Genomic DNA, 21875 nt, shown 5'->3' with positions numbered 1-21875 from the left:
AAACCTGGTGCCAGGAGACCATGCCATAGATCTATCCTAAGCAGGATGGATGGATAATTCACTTCTTAGGCTTGCTTGGTGCCCTGGGAGGCGCACAGACAGTGCTCTCAAACAGCTCAACAGAGGAAAGAAGGGGATGGCACTTCCATGAGCCTGTCCTTCAAATCACGTAACCAAGTAAATGCAAGGGAGGCAAGTTTAAAGGTTCATCTGAAACACTCTCACACACACAGATCTCTACTGTAAATCTATAACTCAGAGCTCTAAACAGATACCACACAATTGAATTTGTCACTGTAGCAGACCTTCTAAGGATCTAATTAAGATAATTTGGTAGTCAAGGAACAATGAAATGAGAAAATACACACCCTGGCTTCTACCTAGTTTCCAGTTCTTGACCTGTTCCTAGTTTCCTAGTTTTCAATATCTCTCATTTTCCTAAGAGCAGAAAGAAGTTCCCCTGGTTTTTTTCCCCCAATCAGACAAGGAAAATAAATCTGTAGCTCTGACATAGACTGACCCTGCTGCTCTATTCTCTCCCTGCCACACACCAAGTCCTCTCCACCATTTGACCATACCACCATATCTACCCTAAGTAGATATTTGGCCTCACAGTTACTTGGTCAGGCTTTCTAAAGACTCCAGCAAACAATCACATAGTTAACGTAGTTATGCAACAATATCTTTTTTAGCTTTGCTCTGCGGCCTTATTTACTAGAAATTCACTATATAAACAAATCAATCAGAGCTTTTATTCACATTAAATAAAGCACAAAACCAGTTTCTTCAGACAAACTGTTTAGCGCCATATTTTTAAAGGACATGAAAAACATAATTTTTGAAAACTAAAATTTTGCATGGATTTTTTAATAATTTATACAAAGATGCAGTTATATAATGAAGGAAATCTTAATTTTGTCATAGTTTGTTGTCATATTCAGCTATAGCTCTGTTTACAGACAGCCTCTGATAAAAATACCATTGTTTACAGCATTTAAAGACTGTTTGTTTTATCTGTCAATTTCTAGTTGAACTTGAAAACTGAAAGTAACAGCTAATAATTGCAGGAGTAATTCTTGGTCAAATGTAACTACCCAAACACTGCAACTGTCATTATCCCCAGAGAATGCAGCATGACCCTGCTCAGAGACAACAAGTCTTCTTTGACAGAATAAGCACTTGGGTTCTTCAATTTTCCTAAAAAGAGAGCTCATTATGCTCACATATGGATGCTGTTTATAAATACAGACAAATATTATTACTTCCATTCTGCAGAAGGGTTAAGTGAGATCATGACTTGCTCCAAGCGTGGCTTCATTGGAACATTGGGCAAAATTTATTCAAGTGATTATTGCTGCTCGCAAAGTAGGTGAATTTCTAAAACATTCTGAAAATGTACAGTTAGAGAAGTAACAACAGGCTTGATATGCTTCAGCTGTTAAAGTTATGTGGTACTTTAATGCTTAGTTCAAGCTAAACATTAAGATCATTAGAAGGATCTGCTGAAAAAACTTATGAAGCAGCAAACCAAGTGCTGTGCCTATCAGACTATTACTTTTTATTATTTCAGATGTAACATAAACTGGATTGGAAGAAGCAGAGTGGAAAACCTCTTGCTTAACTGACATCTGAAAGTCAAAGACAGTGGCTCTAAAATGAAATATATTGCTTGGATTCCAGCAGACTAGCCAAAAATATGGGAAGAAAAAGAACAATTAAGATTACAGACCCAATACACTTCTATTGAAAATTCCTTACCTTTTTTACTTGAGAAATGTAAATTGTACACAGTAAATTAGATTTGATTTTTGGCAAATTATGCTTTGATACTGCATTCAGCAAGCGCTGGCTTCAATCAATGTCACACTAGAGCTCTGTTATGCTAATAGACGATATGGAAATCAGATGGTTGAACATGAATAGAAAGCACAGGCCATGTACGAGGGGGCTTTGAGATGAGGGGATGGGGGGACCCTAAGGTTAATCACATCATGTTCAGAACTGTTTTTACAGCACAGAACAGTATTCGACTGCAGGAACTAAAATGGAGATAGAAAAGCATGAGCAGTAGTGAGCATTAGTTATGTTGTACAAAAGAGTGCGAGTGCATTCTATTGCACTCTTTTAGAATGTTGGTGTTTTATGCATGACTGAATGGATATTTTATGCTGTTAATAAATGTATATGAAAGTAGCCCCTGCTCTGGTGTTAAAGAGCTTTAAGAAAAAAATACCAAATAAAAAAGCTGCATATTACTTCAAAGGGATTTCTCAACTCTACTCCAATCTTAATAGTTAGCAGAATCTTTAATCTGATAGGATGGATTTCATGCATTTCTTCTTAATACTGCTGCTGAATACTAAAGGTTACACTGAGTCAACAGGAGCTGATAAAGCTGCTGATGCAGAAAAGCTTGACTGAGACAGAAAGTTCATCCCTTGTGGGTGAACTCTGGTCATCTGATAAGAAATGTGGCAGAAGACTCAGAAGGGGAGGGGAAATTTGATACATAAAAATGTGGATTCGTAGCAAAAAAGTACATTGATACTTTATCAAGTACTAGAAACATTTTTTTTTTCCAGTGACAGTTTTCTCAGCTGATGCTGTGATTTGGAGTTCACATGGAATTCAAGGATCCTGTGGGAATTTTATTATCATAACTTGCTCACAGTTCCTTCCCCAGACCAGATGCCCTTGGGTTCATACATTATATTGGTGATTTTAATTAAAAGTAGATATTTTAGCAAGTTTTTTTCTAATATTTCTACTGCAACAGACAGGATCAATGAATTAAGACAAATTGTAGGAAGTTCAACAAGGCCAAGAGCTGGGTCCCATACTTGAGTCATAACAACCCCAGGCAGTGCTACAGGCTTAGGGAAGAGTAGCTGGAAATCTTCCCAGCAGGAAAAGACCTGGAGGTGCTGGTTGACAGTGACTGAACATGAGCCAGCTGTGCCCAGGTGGCCAAGAAAGCAAATTGCACCTGGTCTGGATCAGCAGTGGTGTGGCAGCAGGAGCAGGGCAGGGATTGTCCCCTGTGCTGGGCACTGGTGAGGGCACACCTCAATCCTGTGTTCAGTTTTGGGCTCCTCACTGCAAGAAGGACATTGAGGGGCTGGAGTGTGTCCAGAGAAGGGAACAGACCTGGGGAAGGGTCTGGAGCACAAGTCTGATGAGGAGCAGCTGAGGGAAGTGAGGGCGTTTAGCCTGGAGAAAGGAGGCCTGGGGAGATCTTGTTCCCTACAGCTCCCTGACAGGAGGGTGTAGCCGGGGGGGGGTCAGTCTCTTCTCCCAGGTTACAAATGACAGGCCTAGAGGAAATGGCCTCCAGTCGTGCTAGAAGAGCTTTAGATTAGATTTCAGGAAAAATTTGTTCACCAAAAAGACTATCAAGAAGTGGAGCAGGTTGTCCAAGGAGGTGGTGGAATCACTCTCCCTGGAAGTATTTAAAAGATCTTGAACGTCTTTTCAAACTGAAACAATTCTATGATTCTATCAGGGAATATGAGAATTTATGCAAACCTCACTAAAGCTGGTAGAAATACTCCTATTGGCTTATGTGGACTTTGGATCAAATCCATTGGAAAAAAAAAAAAAAAGTATTGCAGGAAATGAGTGACAGCGACAAATTTCAAGGGCTTAAATTACAGATTTGACAACCTTTAATTACAACTAATTTCAGTTGATAGTGAACTGCACATGAAATTCATCATGGAGATTGCTTAGGCAAGCTAAAGTGATAAAGATGAGGGCTTCATTTTAAACTGGAATTGTTTATCAGCCATTAATATATTTCTGTGACTGGTTCAAAGGGGGCCAGGGGAAAGATGCTGACTTGTACATATTCTAAGCAAAATTCAGATAATGGTAGGGGGAAAAGCTCTGAGGAACAAGTAGAAACACACTGGCTAGTAAAGTAGCAAGATTCTGTAATACTCAGTTCTGCTTCCATCAGGGAAGAGACAGCAGGCAAACCCAAGACTTCCACCTACACACTCTTTTTCAGCATTGTATATCTGCAGCAATCAATTAATTTCATTTGAACAATCAAGGTTTCACCTCCTAAAATAGTCAGCCGCTCTGTCTGGAGCTAAGTCAATCAGCTGGCTGACAAGATAATGTTGCCTTCCCCAAATTGCTTTTTTACTTTGGAATACTCATTAAATATTCTTTTGCAAAGACTTGGAGCTGGTATCTCAGTGCTCCTCTCAAATCCTTACTGCAGTGACAATATTCATGTGGCACCCTCAGCTGCCTCTGATACACATGGATATTTTAAGAGATCAAACTCAATTCCACTCTTACAAGTGCAAATCAAGACTTGCCTCTTAGACATTTACACAGAGAACAGGAGAAGCTCACAGAGCTCCATCTAAAGTAATATGTATTTTCAAAAGGGAGGTAACCCTTGACACCATCTATGGAATAGAACTACTTATCTGTAGGACTGCTTTGCTGGCTCCTGATACCAGCTTGGACAACTGAAGGCAGTACAGGAATTCTTAAAGAAAAAAAAAACATTATCTTCTACCCTTCTGTGTGATTGGTTAAATTTGTCTGGCAGATATTGAAGTTTTAGATGATTTTGTGGTACAAATACACAATAACACTGTAAGATCCTATTTATACACCTTGTAATGATGTTTAGCATAAGCTGCCAAGAAGTGCAGATATAAAAGTCTAGAAATTTTGAAAGATCTTTTTCAAGGCTACTATTGCTGATGGAGTAAATAGAGGAAAACAAAATAGGTGCAGCCTCAAACTCCAGAAACCTGGGCTGATTCAGCAGCTCTTCCCTCAAAAGTCCAAATCATCTTAATGGGTACTGAAAGTGATGTGTGGTTGTTAGGACACAAAGTTATTAGTGCATTATTAGCTGTGACTAATGATAAATCAAGGGTGTAGCCTCTGACACAGGAGCCATTACAGAAGACGGAGAGGATGACAGCTTAGGCCTGTTACTAAATCAGATCTTTCTTATCAAGGATAAACTAATGGAAGCTAAGGATAATAATTCTCTTTGAAGAGAAAAGATATCTTTAAAGAGAAAAGATATCTTAATCTTATGGTGTGCTCCAATGATCAGGTGTGCTCACACACAGGGAAGGCAGTAACTTTTTAGCACTCGAGTTACAACTGAGTTACCTGGAAAATGAGTCTCCTCTCTTATTCTGCCATTCCGTAGGCTGCATGAGAGCAGTAGCCTTTGAAACAGATGCATAAATCTCATTTGGTAGATGACTTTTGTTTTGGTATATTGGTTTGGTTTTTTTTTTTTTTTTTAACTATGTCTTCTTGCTTGTCTATTTATAGTGTTCTCTGTCTTTCATGATTTCTTCTTCAGGTGAACAGTTCTGCCACAAAAATGAAGAATGGGTAGGATGTGGGGATAACAAGAGATTATGAAGCCCTTCATTACACCCATCACATTATTTTAAAAACACATGTGTGGAGGGGGTGCTTGGTCTGGAGTCTTCTGGAAAGCAGCTTCCCATAACCTAGGGAAGCATGGATAATCCATGGCTTGAATGCCACCTTTAACACTGACACTGCTTCAATATTAATTCTCATGTGTCCTGCAACAACAGGTCAAATACACAAAGGCAGAAGCACATGGCACAAGTGGGAAGAACTTCTGGCAGGTTGAAGGAGAGGAAAAACTGGGGAAGAAGAATCAGAGCAAGAGGGAGAGAGCAGGGGGAATTATTATCAGAACCAGTTCTTCTGTAAGTATCCTTCACACTGCTGTTGTCTCATGGAAACTCAGAAACTCCTTTTTTTTGGTTTGTTGCTGTTTTCAGATGAACCATGTGTAAACACAGTGTTGTGAAAAGAGCACACTTTGATCATTTGAGAATGCTAAACCTCCTTTCATACTAATTGTTCTAATTTTCAATTTAAATTCAGGTTCTGAATTTCACATATAACAACATTTGTATCCTTCAGTTGCTCTGAAACACTGAAGCAGATAATCTCTTAAAGCATGGAAGCATAAGCATTTCTTCCTTCTTTGCAAGAGGTGAAAGAAGTCTAGAGAATCAATAAATAAAAACTGCTAACTGTCCTAAATATTTTGATATACAGAATCTCTCTTTTATCCCTGGATGACCCAAAAGAATGAAGTGGGATAAACCTGCATGGTGGAAAAAAGGATTTGCTCTTCATTCTTCCCTAGGACTAATGTCAATAAAAAATACACTGAGAATAACTATTAAAAAAAAAAAATCAAGTCTGCCTCCTATATAGTCAAAAAGAAAGGCATCTACTTTCCACTCCCCCATCCCATTTTCCAGTGCTCTGACTTCAGCAGCAGCACTTTTCCTGGGTTCATCCTCCTCTTTGTTTTACAGTGCATTTAAATATTTAGTTTACATATCCATCTTAATTTCATCCCAGCGTTAGACTGTAGCCTATTCTCATTCAGTCATGCATCTCTATTTTATTATAACTTGTGCAATCAGCTCTTTTAAGCAGCCCTGGAGTTTTACAGATGCTACTGATAAACCCCATCCAGAAAGTTTTTAATTTAGTTTTGGTGCACATAAAGAAAGGGAGCATTGGTTCTGTCTGCCCAATAACTTCCATTACTCAGGACTTTCTCTACTTTAAACAATGCTTTGTAATTTTTTGCTTTTTTCCAAGTGCCTAAGATTCAGGGTATACCTTTTACTCAGATCACATAGAAAAGATGTGCTCTTCTAAAATCTTAACACTTTAGCCTGCTTGGTTATGTAAACTGTACCCTTAGGGGATGGCTGGTGCTGCTCTTACTTTCTGTGAGCTTACCAAACAAAACAAATTATGCCAACAAAAAGACACGTAATATGCCTTGATTCCTTTTTTTCAGGTGAGATAGGAATATGGTTTGTTAGCAATATGTTTAAAAAGGAAAAGCACAGCCCTTGCTGATACAGTAGGATTTCATCAAAATAATGAGTGTAATCTGGTTAGCTCCTTCAAAGTGACATGAATTCACATGCTGCAGAGAAGAGCTAAGGAGCTGATGAGAAGGGTAAAGAGCCCAGACAGGCTCACAGGCTACACCTATAGTGAGGAAGGTGACAAATTCCTGGTTTGCTCACCGTTGAGAATAAAGAAGGCTGAGAGGAGATACTCTACTCAATTTGGGACACTGTTAAATGAAAAGAGAAAAAGGAGAGAGGAAGAAAAATGACTATTTATTCTGACTGACAATGTTAACATGGAAGGAATAGGGCACAAACAGTTTTGCTGTTGAGTAACACTGAGATCACATCCAAGCTGTAAATTGGCTGGCAGCAATAGAGCAAAGAAAGCAAAGGGAAAAGTGAATAGATTAATGTATTGATTTCCACATTCCTCTTGAAGGAAAGGTAACCAATTACTCCTTTTACTGAAAGGAAGGGAAAAGCTTGGGGAGAGCAACACATCAACAGACCTTTTTTATACACTAATCTTCAAAGACTTATGGATATCCTCAGAACTCAGAAGCCAAAGAAATAGGAAAACAATTCTCACTGATTTGAGCATGTTTTGAGAAACTTTGAAAGTTCAAAAATAAAAGTTATGCATGCAACTTACTAAAACTTCCCCAAGCTAGAGCTCAGCAATTAAAAAAAAAAATTAGAATAATGGGACCCTTGATCACTTCCTGTACTTCAGCGACTGAACTTAAGGTAAAGTACATATGCTAAGGACTTCAAGATTTTTAGAGTGGCATTTACAGGCCAATTACAATTTACAAAAAATTGAAACAAGTCAGCTCCATATTTTAATCTCTTACTGGTATAAAATGCAATATGAATTTCATCCTACAGCAACCTTTTATCTTTAAATCTGAAGAATTTATGACTTTTAAAAAAATAATGATGTCTTACTCTTTATTTAACTCTTACTCTTTTATTTTAAGTCCAAAAAGCCCAATGTCCACTGTTGTCCTTACCCTCTCCCAAAAATTTCTGTAAGTGGTACCAGACAGGCAAGATAGTACATTTCGATATAAATTTAAGATTTCTGCCACTGAAAGATGGCATTGTACACCAAGCTGGATCTCATCTCTCTCGTCACACTCCAATCCACATTACTGATATTTTATAAATCCTCAGTGTCTCAAGGGAAGGTGATATGTTCATGAATGTAATGAAAATAAAAACATTCATTGTATATAGACTTTCCCTGCAAGAGTCAGAATGAAGAAGAATAAAGATAATTCTTTCTCACTTACCAATCTGAACCATCTGAGCAATGTCACAAAACCTAATACAACTTTCTGTAAAATACAGCCCTTTCTATTGTTTTTCATGCTGCACCACTCTTAACAGACCATTAAGTCATGCCACGCTGATTTATGTAATGAAAACTTCCAGTGCAGATTGAAATGCATCATAGAGTCATTTTGCACTTAAATGCCAATAGACTGCATTTAACTAATAGGAAATTTGGAAAATCCATGGCAGATGTCTTAGCTGTCTCTTCACCACCATGACAGAGAAGTTTCGTTTTTGTACTTAGTCTCCCTTAGTCCCTTAGCTAAGTTCAAATACTTCACTTCTATCCTGGTGGCAAAGGTATCCAGGTATTTGATGCAAGTCTCTTTTTGGGAAGATGAGCCACAGCACACAACAAAAGACTAAGTAAACTTGACTAACTTCAAAGCAACTGACATGCAAAGAACTGTATTTTCACTTGGACTTAGTTGAAATTATTTTGCAAACTGAGTGGTACTCTGTCATCTGACTCACTTTTTGTATTATTAATAAAAAAGTAACTGGGACATCAGACAGGTCTTCAGAGATATTCCACTTGAAGCTCCTCCATCTCAAAGCAGTAGAGCAACTGCCTTTGAAAAGACGGTCACTGTTACTGAAACTTTTGGGCTCTTCCCAACTATTGTGTTTCTTTCAGCAGCTATGCTCCTGCCCAACTGCCACAAGTAATACAGCAGAATGCAAAAATGAGAAAATTCTAACTTGCTCATCTGGAAAATCTACTTAATGAGTGAAATAACTATAGAAATGGTCTAAATAGGGATAAATATCTTGTTTCCTAAACCCATCTGTTGTAAATCCTGTCAGAAATCTTTTCAAAAGGTTATAAATAATCTATTTTAGAAACAGGCAACACATTTATTCCTAGCAGCAAATTCAAACATGATGAGTAATTTGGCACAGAGCTTTTAAATTCACCAGCTGCCACCCACCTCGGGCAGCACCATACCTCATTTTATCTGTGTAGTATGAACCATTTGTTAATAAGTGCTTTAACCCAAGATGGTAATTGGTAATCCCACTCCTAAATTTTCTGTTCAAGCTGAAATTAGAATAAAAATATCATACCTAACAGAGTACAAATATTTGAAACAGGCAAAAACTGACTAGAAAATGAAGATTATTCTGTTTGCAACAATTAATACAGATCTAAATAATCAAAAAAAATATTCTCTACTCTTCATTGGGAAAAAAAAAAGTTTGGTCTTGTTTAAAACCTAATAAAGACAAAACACTGAATCGGAGACAGTGATGGAAGGTAGAAGTACCTAGATAATTCTCTGGTGTCATGAAAAAAAAATTAAACTTTTAAGTGCTCTCTTGCTAACATATACATAAATATACAAATGTACTTCTGTTAAAATATCATCTTCCTAGAAAGCTGGGAGCTAAGTACACAAAACAGTGTTTTCTTTAGCTTCCTTTAGGTAAGGAGAGGTATTTTTGCTCTTCCAGTTAACTTCCTGGAAAAAAAAAAAAAAAAAACTCCACAGGATCTGACTCCCCGTGCTTGTTAAATGACAATTTTAACAGAAGACTACTTGAGTTTCTTGGTGGAGAGGGAAGCTACTTTGATTTATCTTACCAGACTTTAAATTACAAAAAAAAAAAAAAAAAAAAAAAAAAAAAAAAACCCCAAAAAAAAAAAAAAAAAAAAAAAAAAAAAAACCCCAAAAAACCAGGATGGGTTTTTTTTAACCTTTTTTAACCTTTGCCTAGTATTGAATGAAATAGAGCTGTGAACTGCAGACATTAGTTTTATCTCAGGTGCTTATACAAAAAACCCAATACAGGTACACACTATCACTGTCCTTCTACAGGTACAGGATCAAAGTGACTGACTCTGATCTGCTTATACACAGAAATCCTCGCATACACTTGTATGGGAGCTCTATGTCAAACATCTTCAGGATTAGACCTATTTACTCAACAATCCTTTTCACAAGTCACAAAGATAATCACTAAATTAAATAATTTGATAAGGACCATATGCCCATATAGTAATTATTTCAAGATAAACCATTCTAATTTCAGTTTCCTAAATAAATTCTGTAGAAGAATAAATTTCTTTGTCACAGTTGCTCTCTTTCAACAAAATAAAATAGCCTAGGCAGGGAATATGTGGAATTGACCACTGCATGATCACACAATCATATACCTGGACATAAAGTAACTTGAGACCAAGACCTGCTATATAAGCTTTGGAGATGGAATCAGTGATGACTCAATGGCCTGAAAAAATTTTAAAAAGAATCAGTGCTGTGAAATGAGACACTATCAACACTGCTGAAACCTATAATTTTCTTGTGAATCTCCAGTTATTTATTTTATGTAGTTTTCACTGAGCTTGAAACAGTCTCCATTTTATGATTTTTTTTTCCTTGCCTGTCTTTTAAGAGTCATCAAAGTTAAAAAAAAAAAAAAAAGTATCTGCAAGTAACTTTTAATCTTGTGGCATTTCTTAGTAAATGAAGAAACACTAAATTCACACCACATTTTCTAAGCACAGTAAAATTCTCTCCTGAGTTTACTGCAGTTTTACACTTCTGCAACTCCTGGGAATGAATTACTTGAGAACGAACGTAATATCAAAACAATACAGTAACGATTTGGGTTTAAAGCTTGCTATCAAAATCCCAAATGGAGAAAAGCAAATTTCTATTCTGCACAGGGAATTCTCCAGGTGTGGATAAGCCATGCTGTGACTGTGGAGGTATTTAGCTTGGTTCCATGGATGTCAGTTCAAGCAAGTTAATAAGATGGGATCACCCTAGTTCTGGAAGCAGAAGCCTAACCTGGATTTTATCTTTAAATTACTCCAATCTTTCTTCCTCCAAATTTAGAACAGTGAAGAGCTGAGATGAATTCAAACTCATAAACTTTAGTCAAACAAAATAATCTATCAATATATCAATAATATCAATACCATTATATATCAAATAATCTATCAAATATATCTAACAAAATTTTTGACTAAGCAAATAAAGACCAAACCCCTCATCAGTCTCCATAAACATCAGTACTGACTTTTTACACTAATTCAAAAAATGCGAGTTACCATATTATTATTCTAAAAGATACCTTTAAATACAAACTACAAATATCAGAGGAGCAATGCAGCTCATTAAACTAAATCCTTGTAGACACAGAGTAAATATTCATGAAAGAAAATTGAATCATACGTTTGGGATATTTCTGAACACCAGAAGTGAATTTCAGCTACTGACAGTTGCAAATTTTCCATTATCTTCAGTAAGATTTTTATGCATTTACAGAATTTCAAAGGCACAGGAAATAATAAAGTTTTCAGTATAGGGATTTAAAACCTAGAGGTTGACTTCCTCAGGACTTGTATTCAAAATAGTCTGCATCCTCTACAGTGCACTCCAAACTGCACTCCAAGATGGCCCAAGGGCAGAAATCAGTGATGAACTCCCTCAGCAAGCACAGAAATCTGCAGAAATCTCCACCCCCTCTTCAATTTCAGGACTTCTTCACTTCAGAACTCTTTGAATGATACGATACAAGAAAGACGGGACATGCAAAGCCTGTGCTTTTCCTGCTGTGCAGGAAAAGCAGGATGAGCTGATTGTTTGGATCCTGGGAGAAGCTCACCAAAGCCAACACAACCCTTTCTGTTGATTTCAGTGGCTTTTACACCAGGCCCAAAACCAGACCAATAAAAACATCTAAATGAGTGACTGCGGCTCGGTCTCGGCACACCCACCCCATTTCACCGACCGGTACTTGCTGGTGATTTGGTAGATGTGCTTGTACACGACACAGTAGGAAATACAACATTTGGAAAAAAGCACTTTGGCAGACAAAACCGCTTGCCTGGTGTTAGACAGGTACAACTATTAAGCGCTGGCTGCTTATTCCAGCCAGTGAAATGCTGCTGCAAATGAAAGATGAAGCATTGCATGAAGCCATGCTAAAATGGATAGAAGGATGGTTACTTACCAACGGGGCGAGCTGTTGACATTACAATGGTGTAGTGAGAACATAAAAAAGAAATTAAAAAAAGAAAAGAATATCTGTCAGAATGCATGACGTGTAATGTTACTTTCCACTATGGATACCACCATGATTGCTAACCCCTCAAATGGCAGCCTAAGTCAAATGTTCACTGCTGCTATCGTTTAGTCACGTGCCACTATCATCCCATTTACTTGAGCATAGCGTCTGAACAAGCTGACTGGAACCATTCTCTGAAAAACATTTTTATTATCTTCGCATGCCATCATCAAGTATCATTGTTAATGCCTGATAAAAGAAAAATTGCATTGCATTAGCACAAACTTTTAGATCCCAATGAACACATCAATTTAAGTCTCACACTGCCTAATGTCATGCAAGGAATTTGCTTTCTGAGTCAAATACCAAATGAATTTTAAGCATGACCAGTCAGTACATCAGTAAGGGCTACAGAAAGCCCAGGACAGTTTTTCTCATTCAATAATGGGCATGAAAGCTTACAGCACAGTGCTTTTTCATCACTGACAGTGCTGATGAAAATATAACAAATGGGCTGAAATGGCCACAGGGACTTCAACCCAGAACCTCCCAAATCACTGCTTAGGTAACTTCTACTTCCTAAAAAATTGCTGTTAAATGATTGACAGGTTAATACTGTTTCAGAGATACAGAGATTGAAAGTTGCTGCTGCAACAAGTGATTTCTTGGTTATAGAACAGCCCTTCATTATACTTGTGCTGGGGAAGAGAGCTGTCAGTCCCTCTGCTAATAAAATATAGACATCTCTTTCAGAACAGCTGAAAATTTGGACATGAAATTGACTCCAGATTGCATCTGTGTAGGCAAAGCTTCCCTTATTTTATCAGCAGCAAAAATTACACATTTCTGAGCAATGGCACAATTCTTTTTTCTTTTTTTTTCTTTTTTTTTTTAAGAAGATTACCAGCTCTGTGTGCTTATGTGCAGGCTAGGGTCAAATGTAAGACATGCAAATTCAGAGGTAACAGAGCTTGCAAGGGCCTTCTTAGTTCTCAACCCTTCCATGGCTGTGTCCCCATTTCATTTAACTATGTCTAGTCTGCTGCCATTCTCACCCATCATCTCTTGGAACACTTTTCGGCTTCCAGTATTATGGACATATTCCTTCTTCTGCAGAAAGATGAGGTGTAAGAGTGATACGCATCTTTCCAAGACAGAACATGGAGTCTGGGCCACAGAACTCAGATTCTGCTGTTGTTTGTGACAGTGTAATGCAACTTTCCTGACTGCATCCCCATCCTCTGGTTTAAGAAGATGGAGCTCTGAATATGGCATCTAAGGATTACAGGGTTGTTGTCAGGTGTGCAGATGGAACTACATGACACCTGCAAGGTCCAAGACAAGCTCAGGGTAAATTTTGAAGCACTAAGTGGTTTTGCTCCTTTACATGACGTGGTAAAACCAGTGTCAGACAACAATGTTAATTAAGAATTCAGAATTAAAGCTTTCTTTAACTAATAAATCCATTGTTCATCATCCCCTTAAAGCCACTGGGAGATTTCCCAGTCCTTTGTTTTAACAAAATTCAGAGTAATAGCTTTCTCCAATGAATTTCTTGGTTTTTCTCATTTTCTGTCATATCCAGAACATGTAGTGTGTTTCTAATATCATGGCTTCCTTTGTATTGAATAAGCATTATGTATTTGACTGTAAATGACAAACCCGGGGGAAAAATACACAAGATAATGAAAACATGCTTTTACTGGGGGAAGATCGATTGAATTACACATTTCCTTGAGTTTTTTTCCCTTTAATTTCATTGGGTTCAAGCTTTGGTGATTTCAAAGGATTTTTTTGCTGGGTTCTAGCTATTGTTTACATTAAAAGTCAGGGTAGCAAATCCAAAAGGCTTGCTCCAGTAATATGCAGAGTGGACACAGTTCTAGGAGTGTTTAAAAGCCAGGGAATTGGTTACCAGAATTACTGGACACGGTGATACTGCGTGTGACAAAGGAACAGAGTGAGACTGTTTCTGGGAGTTGGCTGTGGTGACTAATTTTCCCATATTACAAAAGGGAAGAACAGTCTCTTACACACCTATTTCTTCAACTTAAAATGGGAAGAGACACATTGTCACTTACAGTCTAAAGTGAACACTGAGGTAATATTTCAACAGATTATCACAATGCTCTCTTTTCTTCGTTACATACTACCCTACAAAGCCACTCAGCGGCTTTTTTTTTTTTCCTTTGAATTCAGCAAATTAAACTGAACTGTGTCCATGCATTAAATGGATGGAAATGGAAGCTGGCCTCTTGGGTCAGTTGACCCCAGTTCTAATAAAGCAATCCATTGAGGCTTTGAACATTTGATTTAATGTGTATGAAAAGAGGAGGACAGATAAAGCTAAAAATGTTTTTATTAACCTTTCACAGCTCTACTGAAAACCGTCAGCATGCACCACTAAACTGTGAAATAGTGTCTGCCTGATATCCATTGTGCCAAATTGCTGCTTATCTTTTGGAATGAAGTAATAACTATTATATTCTATTTACTCAAATAGAAATATTAGCTTACAAACTTTTTCTCTCCCCATAATCTTTAGCATGTCTATATGTAATGCCACGAAATATATTTTGGACACTCATTATTCCAACAGCCTTAAAACTGCCTTACCAAAGAGCAGCACATAAACAGTGAGTGGATTCTAGAGACCACAAATATTTTAGGAGAGAATAATTAGTCTTTACCTTGTAATACTTACACAATTTAATTAGGATTTTCTCTTTTCTTTGGCTGAGGTTTGTTTTTTGGATAAAGGGTAGTGGTAGAGAGATTAATTATGGCAGAGCTGATCCCATAATAATGTTATCTGTATTATGTTTGTCATTAATAAATACAGTTACTCTACTCGTCATACTTAGAGAAAGAAACGTGACTAATAGCCTGAGCTGATGGCTCTCATATTCATGTCTATGCCCACAGTTTTGTAGTGCTTGCTTATGCACATATGCATCTGCTCTTCGATAAAAACACACTGGGACAGGACTTTAACTGCAGGGGGATCCTATCCCGCTGAAATCAATTAAAATTTCACACGAGATGCCAACAGGACCAGGATTTCACCTGCGCTGTAAATCAGTGAGGCAGCCAGCACGGCAAAGGGTGTGTGGAACCCAAACAAGGGCAGGGAAGGATGTGGCCCATCTCATCAGAAAGCAATTATCCTGTAGGACACGGACCCTGCCTCTGTGGGAGCACTCACCTCGCACGGTGAGCGTAGCAGAGGCTTCCACTTTCCCAACGCGGTTCTCGGCGATGCAGGTGTAGGTTCCTTCATCTGTGCTCATGGCTTTCTTAATGCGCAGGGTGTAGTCGTCTTTGATGTCATACCTGTGTCACAGCAAGAGAGTGAAAACTCTTTTTGTGGGCAGCAGAAATGGACAAAAACTATCACCTGGAAAACGCCAGTCTGAATCTATCTGGGAGCCAACTTTGGAAGATAAATTATTATCCAGCATTAGATAATTCCATGAAGCATTAATCTCCATGACATTTTTATTGCACTCTGCATTAGTTAGAAACTTTACATAAAATTAGTATTGCAATGTTCAGTATTAAGGCTTTATTAATAATAGCATTCACTTTGTCCTTGATCTAGAGCAATAAGATAAAATTAAGGTATCAGACATCAGTTATCAATACATGACAGCTCAGGTTTATCATGCCTTTAACGGTGTGAGCTACACGTTTTACCTTTTGCTGATTTGGAAATTTCCTTTTATATACAGTTTTCCCCTACAGCAGCAATCCCCTAGGGAACGGTGAGCACGTTGGTAGGATCTCACACTACCCAATTGCAAACAATAAAAAATATATTCAAGCTCTGGAAGGTGACATTTATTGAAGAGGCACATTAAAGCAGATTTATCAATTTCACAGAAATACAACAAAACAATTCAATAAGGGTGGACAATGACATTTTCTCTTTCTTAAAAGAAATAAGAAACAATTCAATTGTGCTTTGTACATTTCTTTGTCTCTACTGTTGAAAAAATTCTAAAACTTTAATTTTATACATGAGGATGTATAAAACTTAATTAATGCAACATACTCCAATATGTAGTGAACACTTATTCTCAAGGCATTTAGACTGATTATACCCAGAAAAATATTTTCAGCTAAATTGTTAGTATCTGCAGAAGTCATGCTTAACAAACTTTTTTAGGCTCTGATCCAATGCTCATTAAAGTCAGCAGGAGACTTCATGTTGTGTAAAATATCTTTAGTTGCCAAATCAGGAAAATCCTGGTTATCAGCACAGATACTTTACCCTTTAAATATTATTTTGTTAAATTATTTTCAACAACATCTCTTCTTGATATGATTCACTAAGTCACCTTGAATCTAGACTTGGCTTCAGATTCACATGTATCAGTGAAATAGGAACACAAAACTAAAGACGGATCTAGACTTCAGGAAGTGTCAATACTATTTCTCACTCTATACACAGTCATGACATATTTTAGAAGGACTCATTTACTTTCTTTTTGTTATGCAGGAAAGACCTTATAGACTTGTACAGGAAACACATTTAAATCATATGGAAGAGCACCGTTAAATATTTGGATGAATAAGGATGCAATGCAACAAGTCAGAGGAATGTTGTCAGGCTCTATGAGTATTTTTAGATCCTTTGGGAACATGATTTTTTTTTTTTTTTGGTGTACATAATATACATTGCTATTGGTTCCTTTAGTATAGGTTTGTAGAGAGAATGCCATATGCTAACAGACTTCAAAGCATCTTAACTCAAAGATCCCATACTGTGAAACATTTAAATTTCTTCTAGGTCTAACTGAAGCTCACAGCATCTATTAGAGCATTCCTAGCAATTCCAAGAACAAAGAGCAGTCAAGAAATCATTTTACACTCACCACAATACTTCTTTCTATATCCAGTAGGTCCATTCTATCAATTAGCAGGAAATAATTTAATAAAGATGAATTTGAGGCTAACCATTCTGTTAAGAGTTAACCTAAACACATACAATACCCATTTCCTTGGGAGTTATATTTAATTGTATGTATATGCAGTACCTCAGATTTAACTGATTAATAGCAGATATGCCAAGGGGAAGAATAAGTAAGTAGATGTCATGGCAAACTTTAGAAACTTGTAGGGATAATTTTTTTGCCAGCATAGTGCCATTGGTAGTTGTGAGGGGGCAGGTAGTTATGATGTTAGAGAACTTAATATGCACCTTCTGGAGAGCTACACATCTATTACAACTACATTCAACAGCCACATGCAGCTAAAGAACATTTCCTCTAGACTGCTCACAAATTATGTCATTTTGCATGCTGTGCTGCATTAGTCAATGGCAAATAAAAATCACTGTTTTCATAAGACAGAAAGGGCAAATTGTCCCCCCTTAAAAATCTCAAGAATATGACAACATTATCCTACAACGATGGAGCAGTTATTTGTCTTTGGTGATTGCTGAGTTGCAGACAAGAGCAAATGCTTATTTTCTTGACACGAGGCCAGCTCTAGGAGGCTGAAAATATAAATTTGTATTCAGCTCCTGTATGATGAGGAAACTAAGATCAGTTGTAATATAAATACGAATTGGATCTCAGAATCAGGGCTATAAAGCTGGGCAACAATTAGCCATCTATGTAAATTTTGTAATTTTCTTTTTCTTTTTTCATACAACAGATAACATCTCTGCGTTTCACTTAACGCTGCCGAGAGCAAAACAGCCGGGCAGCAGGACTGTATCTGAGAGAGGGGCTGCCTGAACTGGGATGCAGGCAGGCTGGGACAGGGAGCTCCAGCGTGCTGTGGGCTGCAGCTGACTCACTCTGCTTCCTGTCACGGATGTGCTGGTGCCGGCATGCCAGCCAGCTGCCTCCGAGGCTCCGGCAGCCTTTATCCCTGCACCTGCCAATCCTGCACGTTGTGCCAAGGCTGCTGGGCGGAGGAGCCAGCTGCATGGCATGCCAGGACGCAGGGTAGTGGCTACAGCCATCAGCTCCCACTTGGGCCACCAAACGGAGGGTGGCGTAAACATGTCACTGTCACGGTCCAGTTAACAATTACTTCAAGGACAGGTTCATCTCTCCCAGCCTGCTTCTCCAACAGGCCATGCTTTTGGACCACCCCGACAGAACGTGCCATCTAGCAACTAGATCCATACGTGGATGGACCCGTGGGGCGTCAGAACCATCTGCTGTCCTGCAGTACTGATATGCTGCCCGTCAGTCATCTGTTCCACCAGCACTGTCCCCAGAAGTCACCACAGTTCAGTGAAGAGCTTTGGCAGATGAAGCAGACGGGAAGGAGAAAGGAGGGAAACTGGCTTTCAGCCTGACCCACAGCAGCACAAACAAAATAACAAGGCATGGAGACTGAAGGTCTTTTGAATTTCTCAAGCATCCACCTGCTCAGCCTCCGTCCTAGATCCTCAAATCCCCATAGCAAGACGCTTTCACCTCACTTTCTATGGAAGTTCACTCTCATCTGGATTAGTGCTTCTGAACACTTGGAATGAAGATCACAGTCCTCTCTGCTAATACTAATCACATACCATGTTAACCAGGCTCCTGGATTGACAATGGAATGGCACAAAACCAGGGTGAAGTGGTTAAATTGCTCCTTAACATTGCCAGTACATGAAGAAGGCCATGTCTTCAAAATATGTGCATTGTCAAGAAACAACTTGTGACATATTGCCCAAATATTGCTGACTCCTAGCCAATTAATGCAGCATTGTGCTAAAACCAGAGGGCATCAGACATCAGTTTCACGTGTTTATGGACATCTAATAGATTTTAAGTACTTCTCTTTGTTAAACATTGGGAGGTGCTTAACCTTTGGGTTCAGCTTAGACTTCAGCCATCAGACTGAGCTGGGAAAGGTCTCTTAAACAGCCAGTCAGTCTGTGCCAGATATAAACCAGCCACTTCTGGGCACCACGTTACCTAATTTCTGTTCTACAAGTAATAGAGCAGGTCTGCCTTTAATTAAGCGAAAAGGAAGCGGCTGGCAGGGGAATGGCAAGGAAAAAAGAAAGAGAGAAACAAGAGGCACATGAGAAAACACTGCTGGTGAGGAAATTCTAATAGAAATTGGGTGATTTTGAGTGAAATCTGGCAGTCTCTGGCACATATGAATGCATTCATTGTTGCTAGTTCTGATTAATGACAGTTGTACAATAGTGTGCTGACAGTCACTGCCATACAGACACAATTTTTTTTTTGATATGAAACACTGCTGAAAATGCAACCCAATCAGATTTGGCCCCTGAACAACATGTGCTATCATCACTGTACTGTGAATTGAGATTGATTGGTAACCAGCTGTGACAAAGTGGGAAAAAGAGCCTTGTCTTTTTCAAGAAAAGAAAAGAAGAAAAATAAAAAACTGAATTGTGTCAAAACCATTACCATCTGCTCAACCAAACAGCAAATAAAACAAAACACATTAACTATTTTTAAGTATTGCAAATTAATATACTGAGGTTGAAATCATGTGTTAACTTAAGCATCTCAGAATAAACTTGAATTGAACTGGTTTTGTCACAGTTGGAATTTTTTTCCCCCACATTTGGAAGTGTATCTGAGCCATGAATCTTCCTCGTGATAATCAAATAAAAAAATAAAGAAAAAATTATGTAAGTTAGAGATATTTAACAATAATATTTGGGGTTTTTTTGCATTTGATATAAATTTTCCAGTGTTTTGTAGAACCCCTAGTTTCCACATTTTCAAAAATGTGCATGCAGCTATGCATAAAAAAAATGCACCTCTTTTGTTTTTAACATGCACAGATAGCAAAAATTCATCTGCAGCTGGAGTAATTTCATTCCTAAATATCCAAGTAGCCTAACTGGGACTACAAGGATGTATTTGCTTTAGTGGTGTATTTTAAACTTCACAAAATGCTCAGCTGAACTCAAGAAACCCAACTCAAGAAGTCTTATTTCTTGCTATAGAGATATTGCAGGAGGAAAGAGGAAAAAGTCACTTCTAAACTGTTAAATACTGATGCCACTGGCCTCAAAAAATTTGCATTGATTTATACCAGGCATATATTTTCATCTAAAACATTCTTGTAAATAAAAAATATTAAATAATAAATTAGATTCCTTGTATGTACACATTATAGGCCTGCTTTTTTTTTTTTTTTTAAGAGATGTCACAGAAATGACTTTGCTGTATTTTCTTTTGCCTGTTTGCCAAAGCATTTTGCAGAACATGCACAAAGCTTCAAGATTGCTCACAACATCGATGATTAGGGAGCCCAAATAGAGAAATGCTACTGGCCAAAACCAGGGTAAACAGGAGGTAGTTAAGGAGGCTTAAGCTTCTGTCTCCACTTCTGTTTTGTGGTACTGGCACTTCAGCTCCCAGCACAGTGCCACAGCTTTTCACTGGCTCCTGCATCCCTGTGCCAGATGGAGGGAGCCAGAGGGAAGTTGCAGTGAGATGGGAAGTGTGAGCTGTTACCTGCTTCAGGCTTGTGTGATCCAGCAGCAGAAGGGAGAGCCCCCATGCCCACTGGCAATGCATATCTGACACAAGTTGAGTTATTTTCACTTCCATCCCATGCACTGGTAAGTGGAACAAGAAAGAAGCCCAAACACATGGCTAACAGCTTTCTGGGGAAAAATATAGGAGTGTCAGGTTTTTTTCTCTAGCAAAACCTGAATCAGAGACTGTTATGGATATATTTGTGTGCACTGGTCTCAAATTATTCTGCTGTGCCCCTGAAATCAAAAGCTGCTTTTTGCTGGGTGGCTCTAAGACACTGCTTAAAGCCATGATAAATTGAGCTACCAGGGAGCTGTCTCCAAGGTGCTGACAGGGTGGCTACTCCTCACATCTACATGTCCACATACCCATTTATTTTTTAGCTCTGCCACTCATACCAGAGAAAGATAGAAGATAATGTTATATTACTTTGAATTTCTTTGTGTGATGCATATTTGCAAGCTGACATATAAAAGGGATTCTATAGTCCGTTATTTCCTTATTCTATAGAACAAACCAGGAAAAGAGTTGTGTAACACAGGCTGCTATTCACTATTGTGATTTTTCTTCAATTATGGTGACTCAGGTTCTGCTTTAGTCCAAAACCTCTTATGGGTTGTGATCAGCAGATTATTTCTATCAGATAGAGTAGACATACTCAATCACAACAATATGAAACAGAAACCCACACTGTACTGTGTTTTAAAGCAAGGCATTCAATAAAATGGTCTAAATCTCATAAAATATGTGTACAGCTGTTACAGTTACTGGGCCAATATTGGGAAACCATACCTGTTTCCAAGGAAATAGTGTTTTCCAAATTATCTGAAAGCATCACACTCCACAGCACTGCTCTTACATGCAAACAGACAGGTGTGACTGCACATAAAAATGCGTAGTCTCTTACAAAATCAGGAGCCATGTGCTCAGAAGAGAACCAAGAAAGCAAACTGAGACTGGTTTTTGATTCTCTTTGAAATAATTTGGAAGCAAACAGCAGTTAAGAACAAAACATATGTCTGGGAATCAATGACTCAGTAAATCCTATCTAAACTTATACAGAGATCCTTTACATCTCTGTTTGCACATGGAAGTGTACTCATAGGGAATTACCACATCATAATTACCCAAA

At 38.1% G+C, this 21875-nt stretch overlaps 1 protein-coding gene across 1 annotated transcript in view; it reads right to left on the bottom strand.

Annotated features, from left to right (window-relative positions):
- Window positions 1–21875, bottom strand: part of ROBO2 (roundabout guidance receptor 2) — a 406078-nt gene that overhangs the window by 74535 nt on the left and 309668 nt on the right. Inside the window, exons 6-7 of the mRNA XM_041480236.1 lie at window positions 15472–15599; window positions 12213–12224 (exon numbers count right to left, since the gene is read on the bottom strand). Of these exons, the coding sequence (XP_041336170.1) occupies window positions 12213–12224; window positions 15472–15599 (140 nt within the window). The remainder of the gene's footprint in view (window positions 1–12212; window positions 12225–15471; window positions 15600–21875) is intronic.

This window comes from Pyrgilauda ruficollis, unplaced genomic scaffold (genome assembly GCF_017590135.1).
Source record: "Pyrgilauda ruficollis isolate IOZ18807 unplaced genomic scaffold, ASM1759013v1 scaffold50, whole genome shotgun sequence".
NCBI lineage: Eukaryota > Metazoa > Chordata > Aves > Passeriformes > Passeridae > Pyrgilauda > Pyrgilauda ruficollis.
This window is presented reverse-complemented; position numbering and strand designations above follow the sequence as displayed.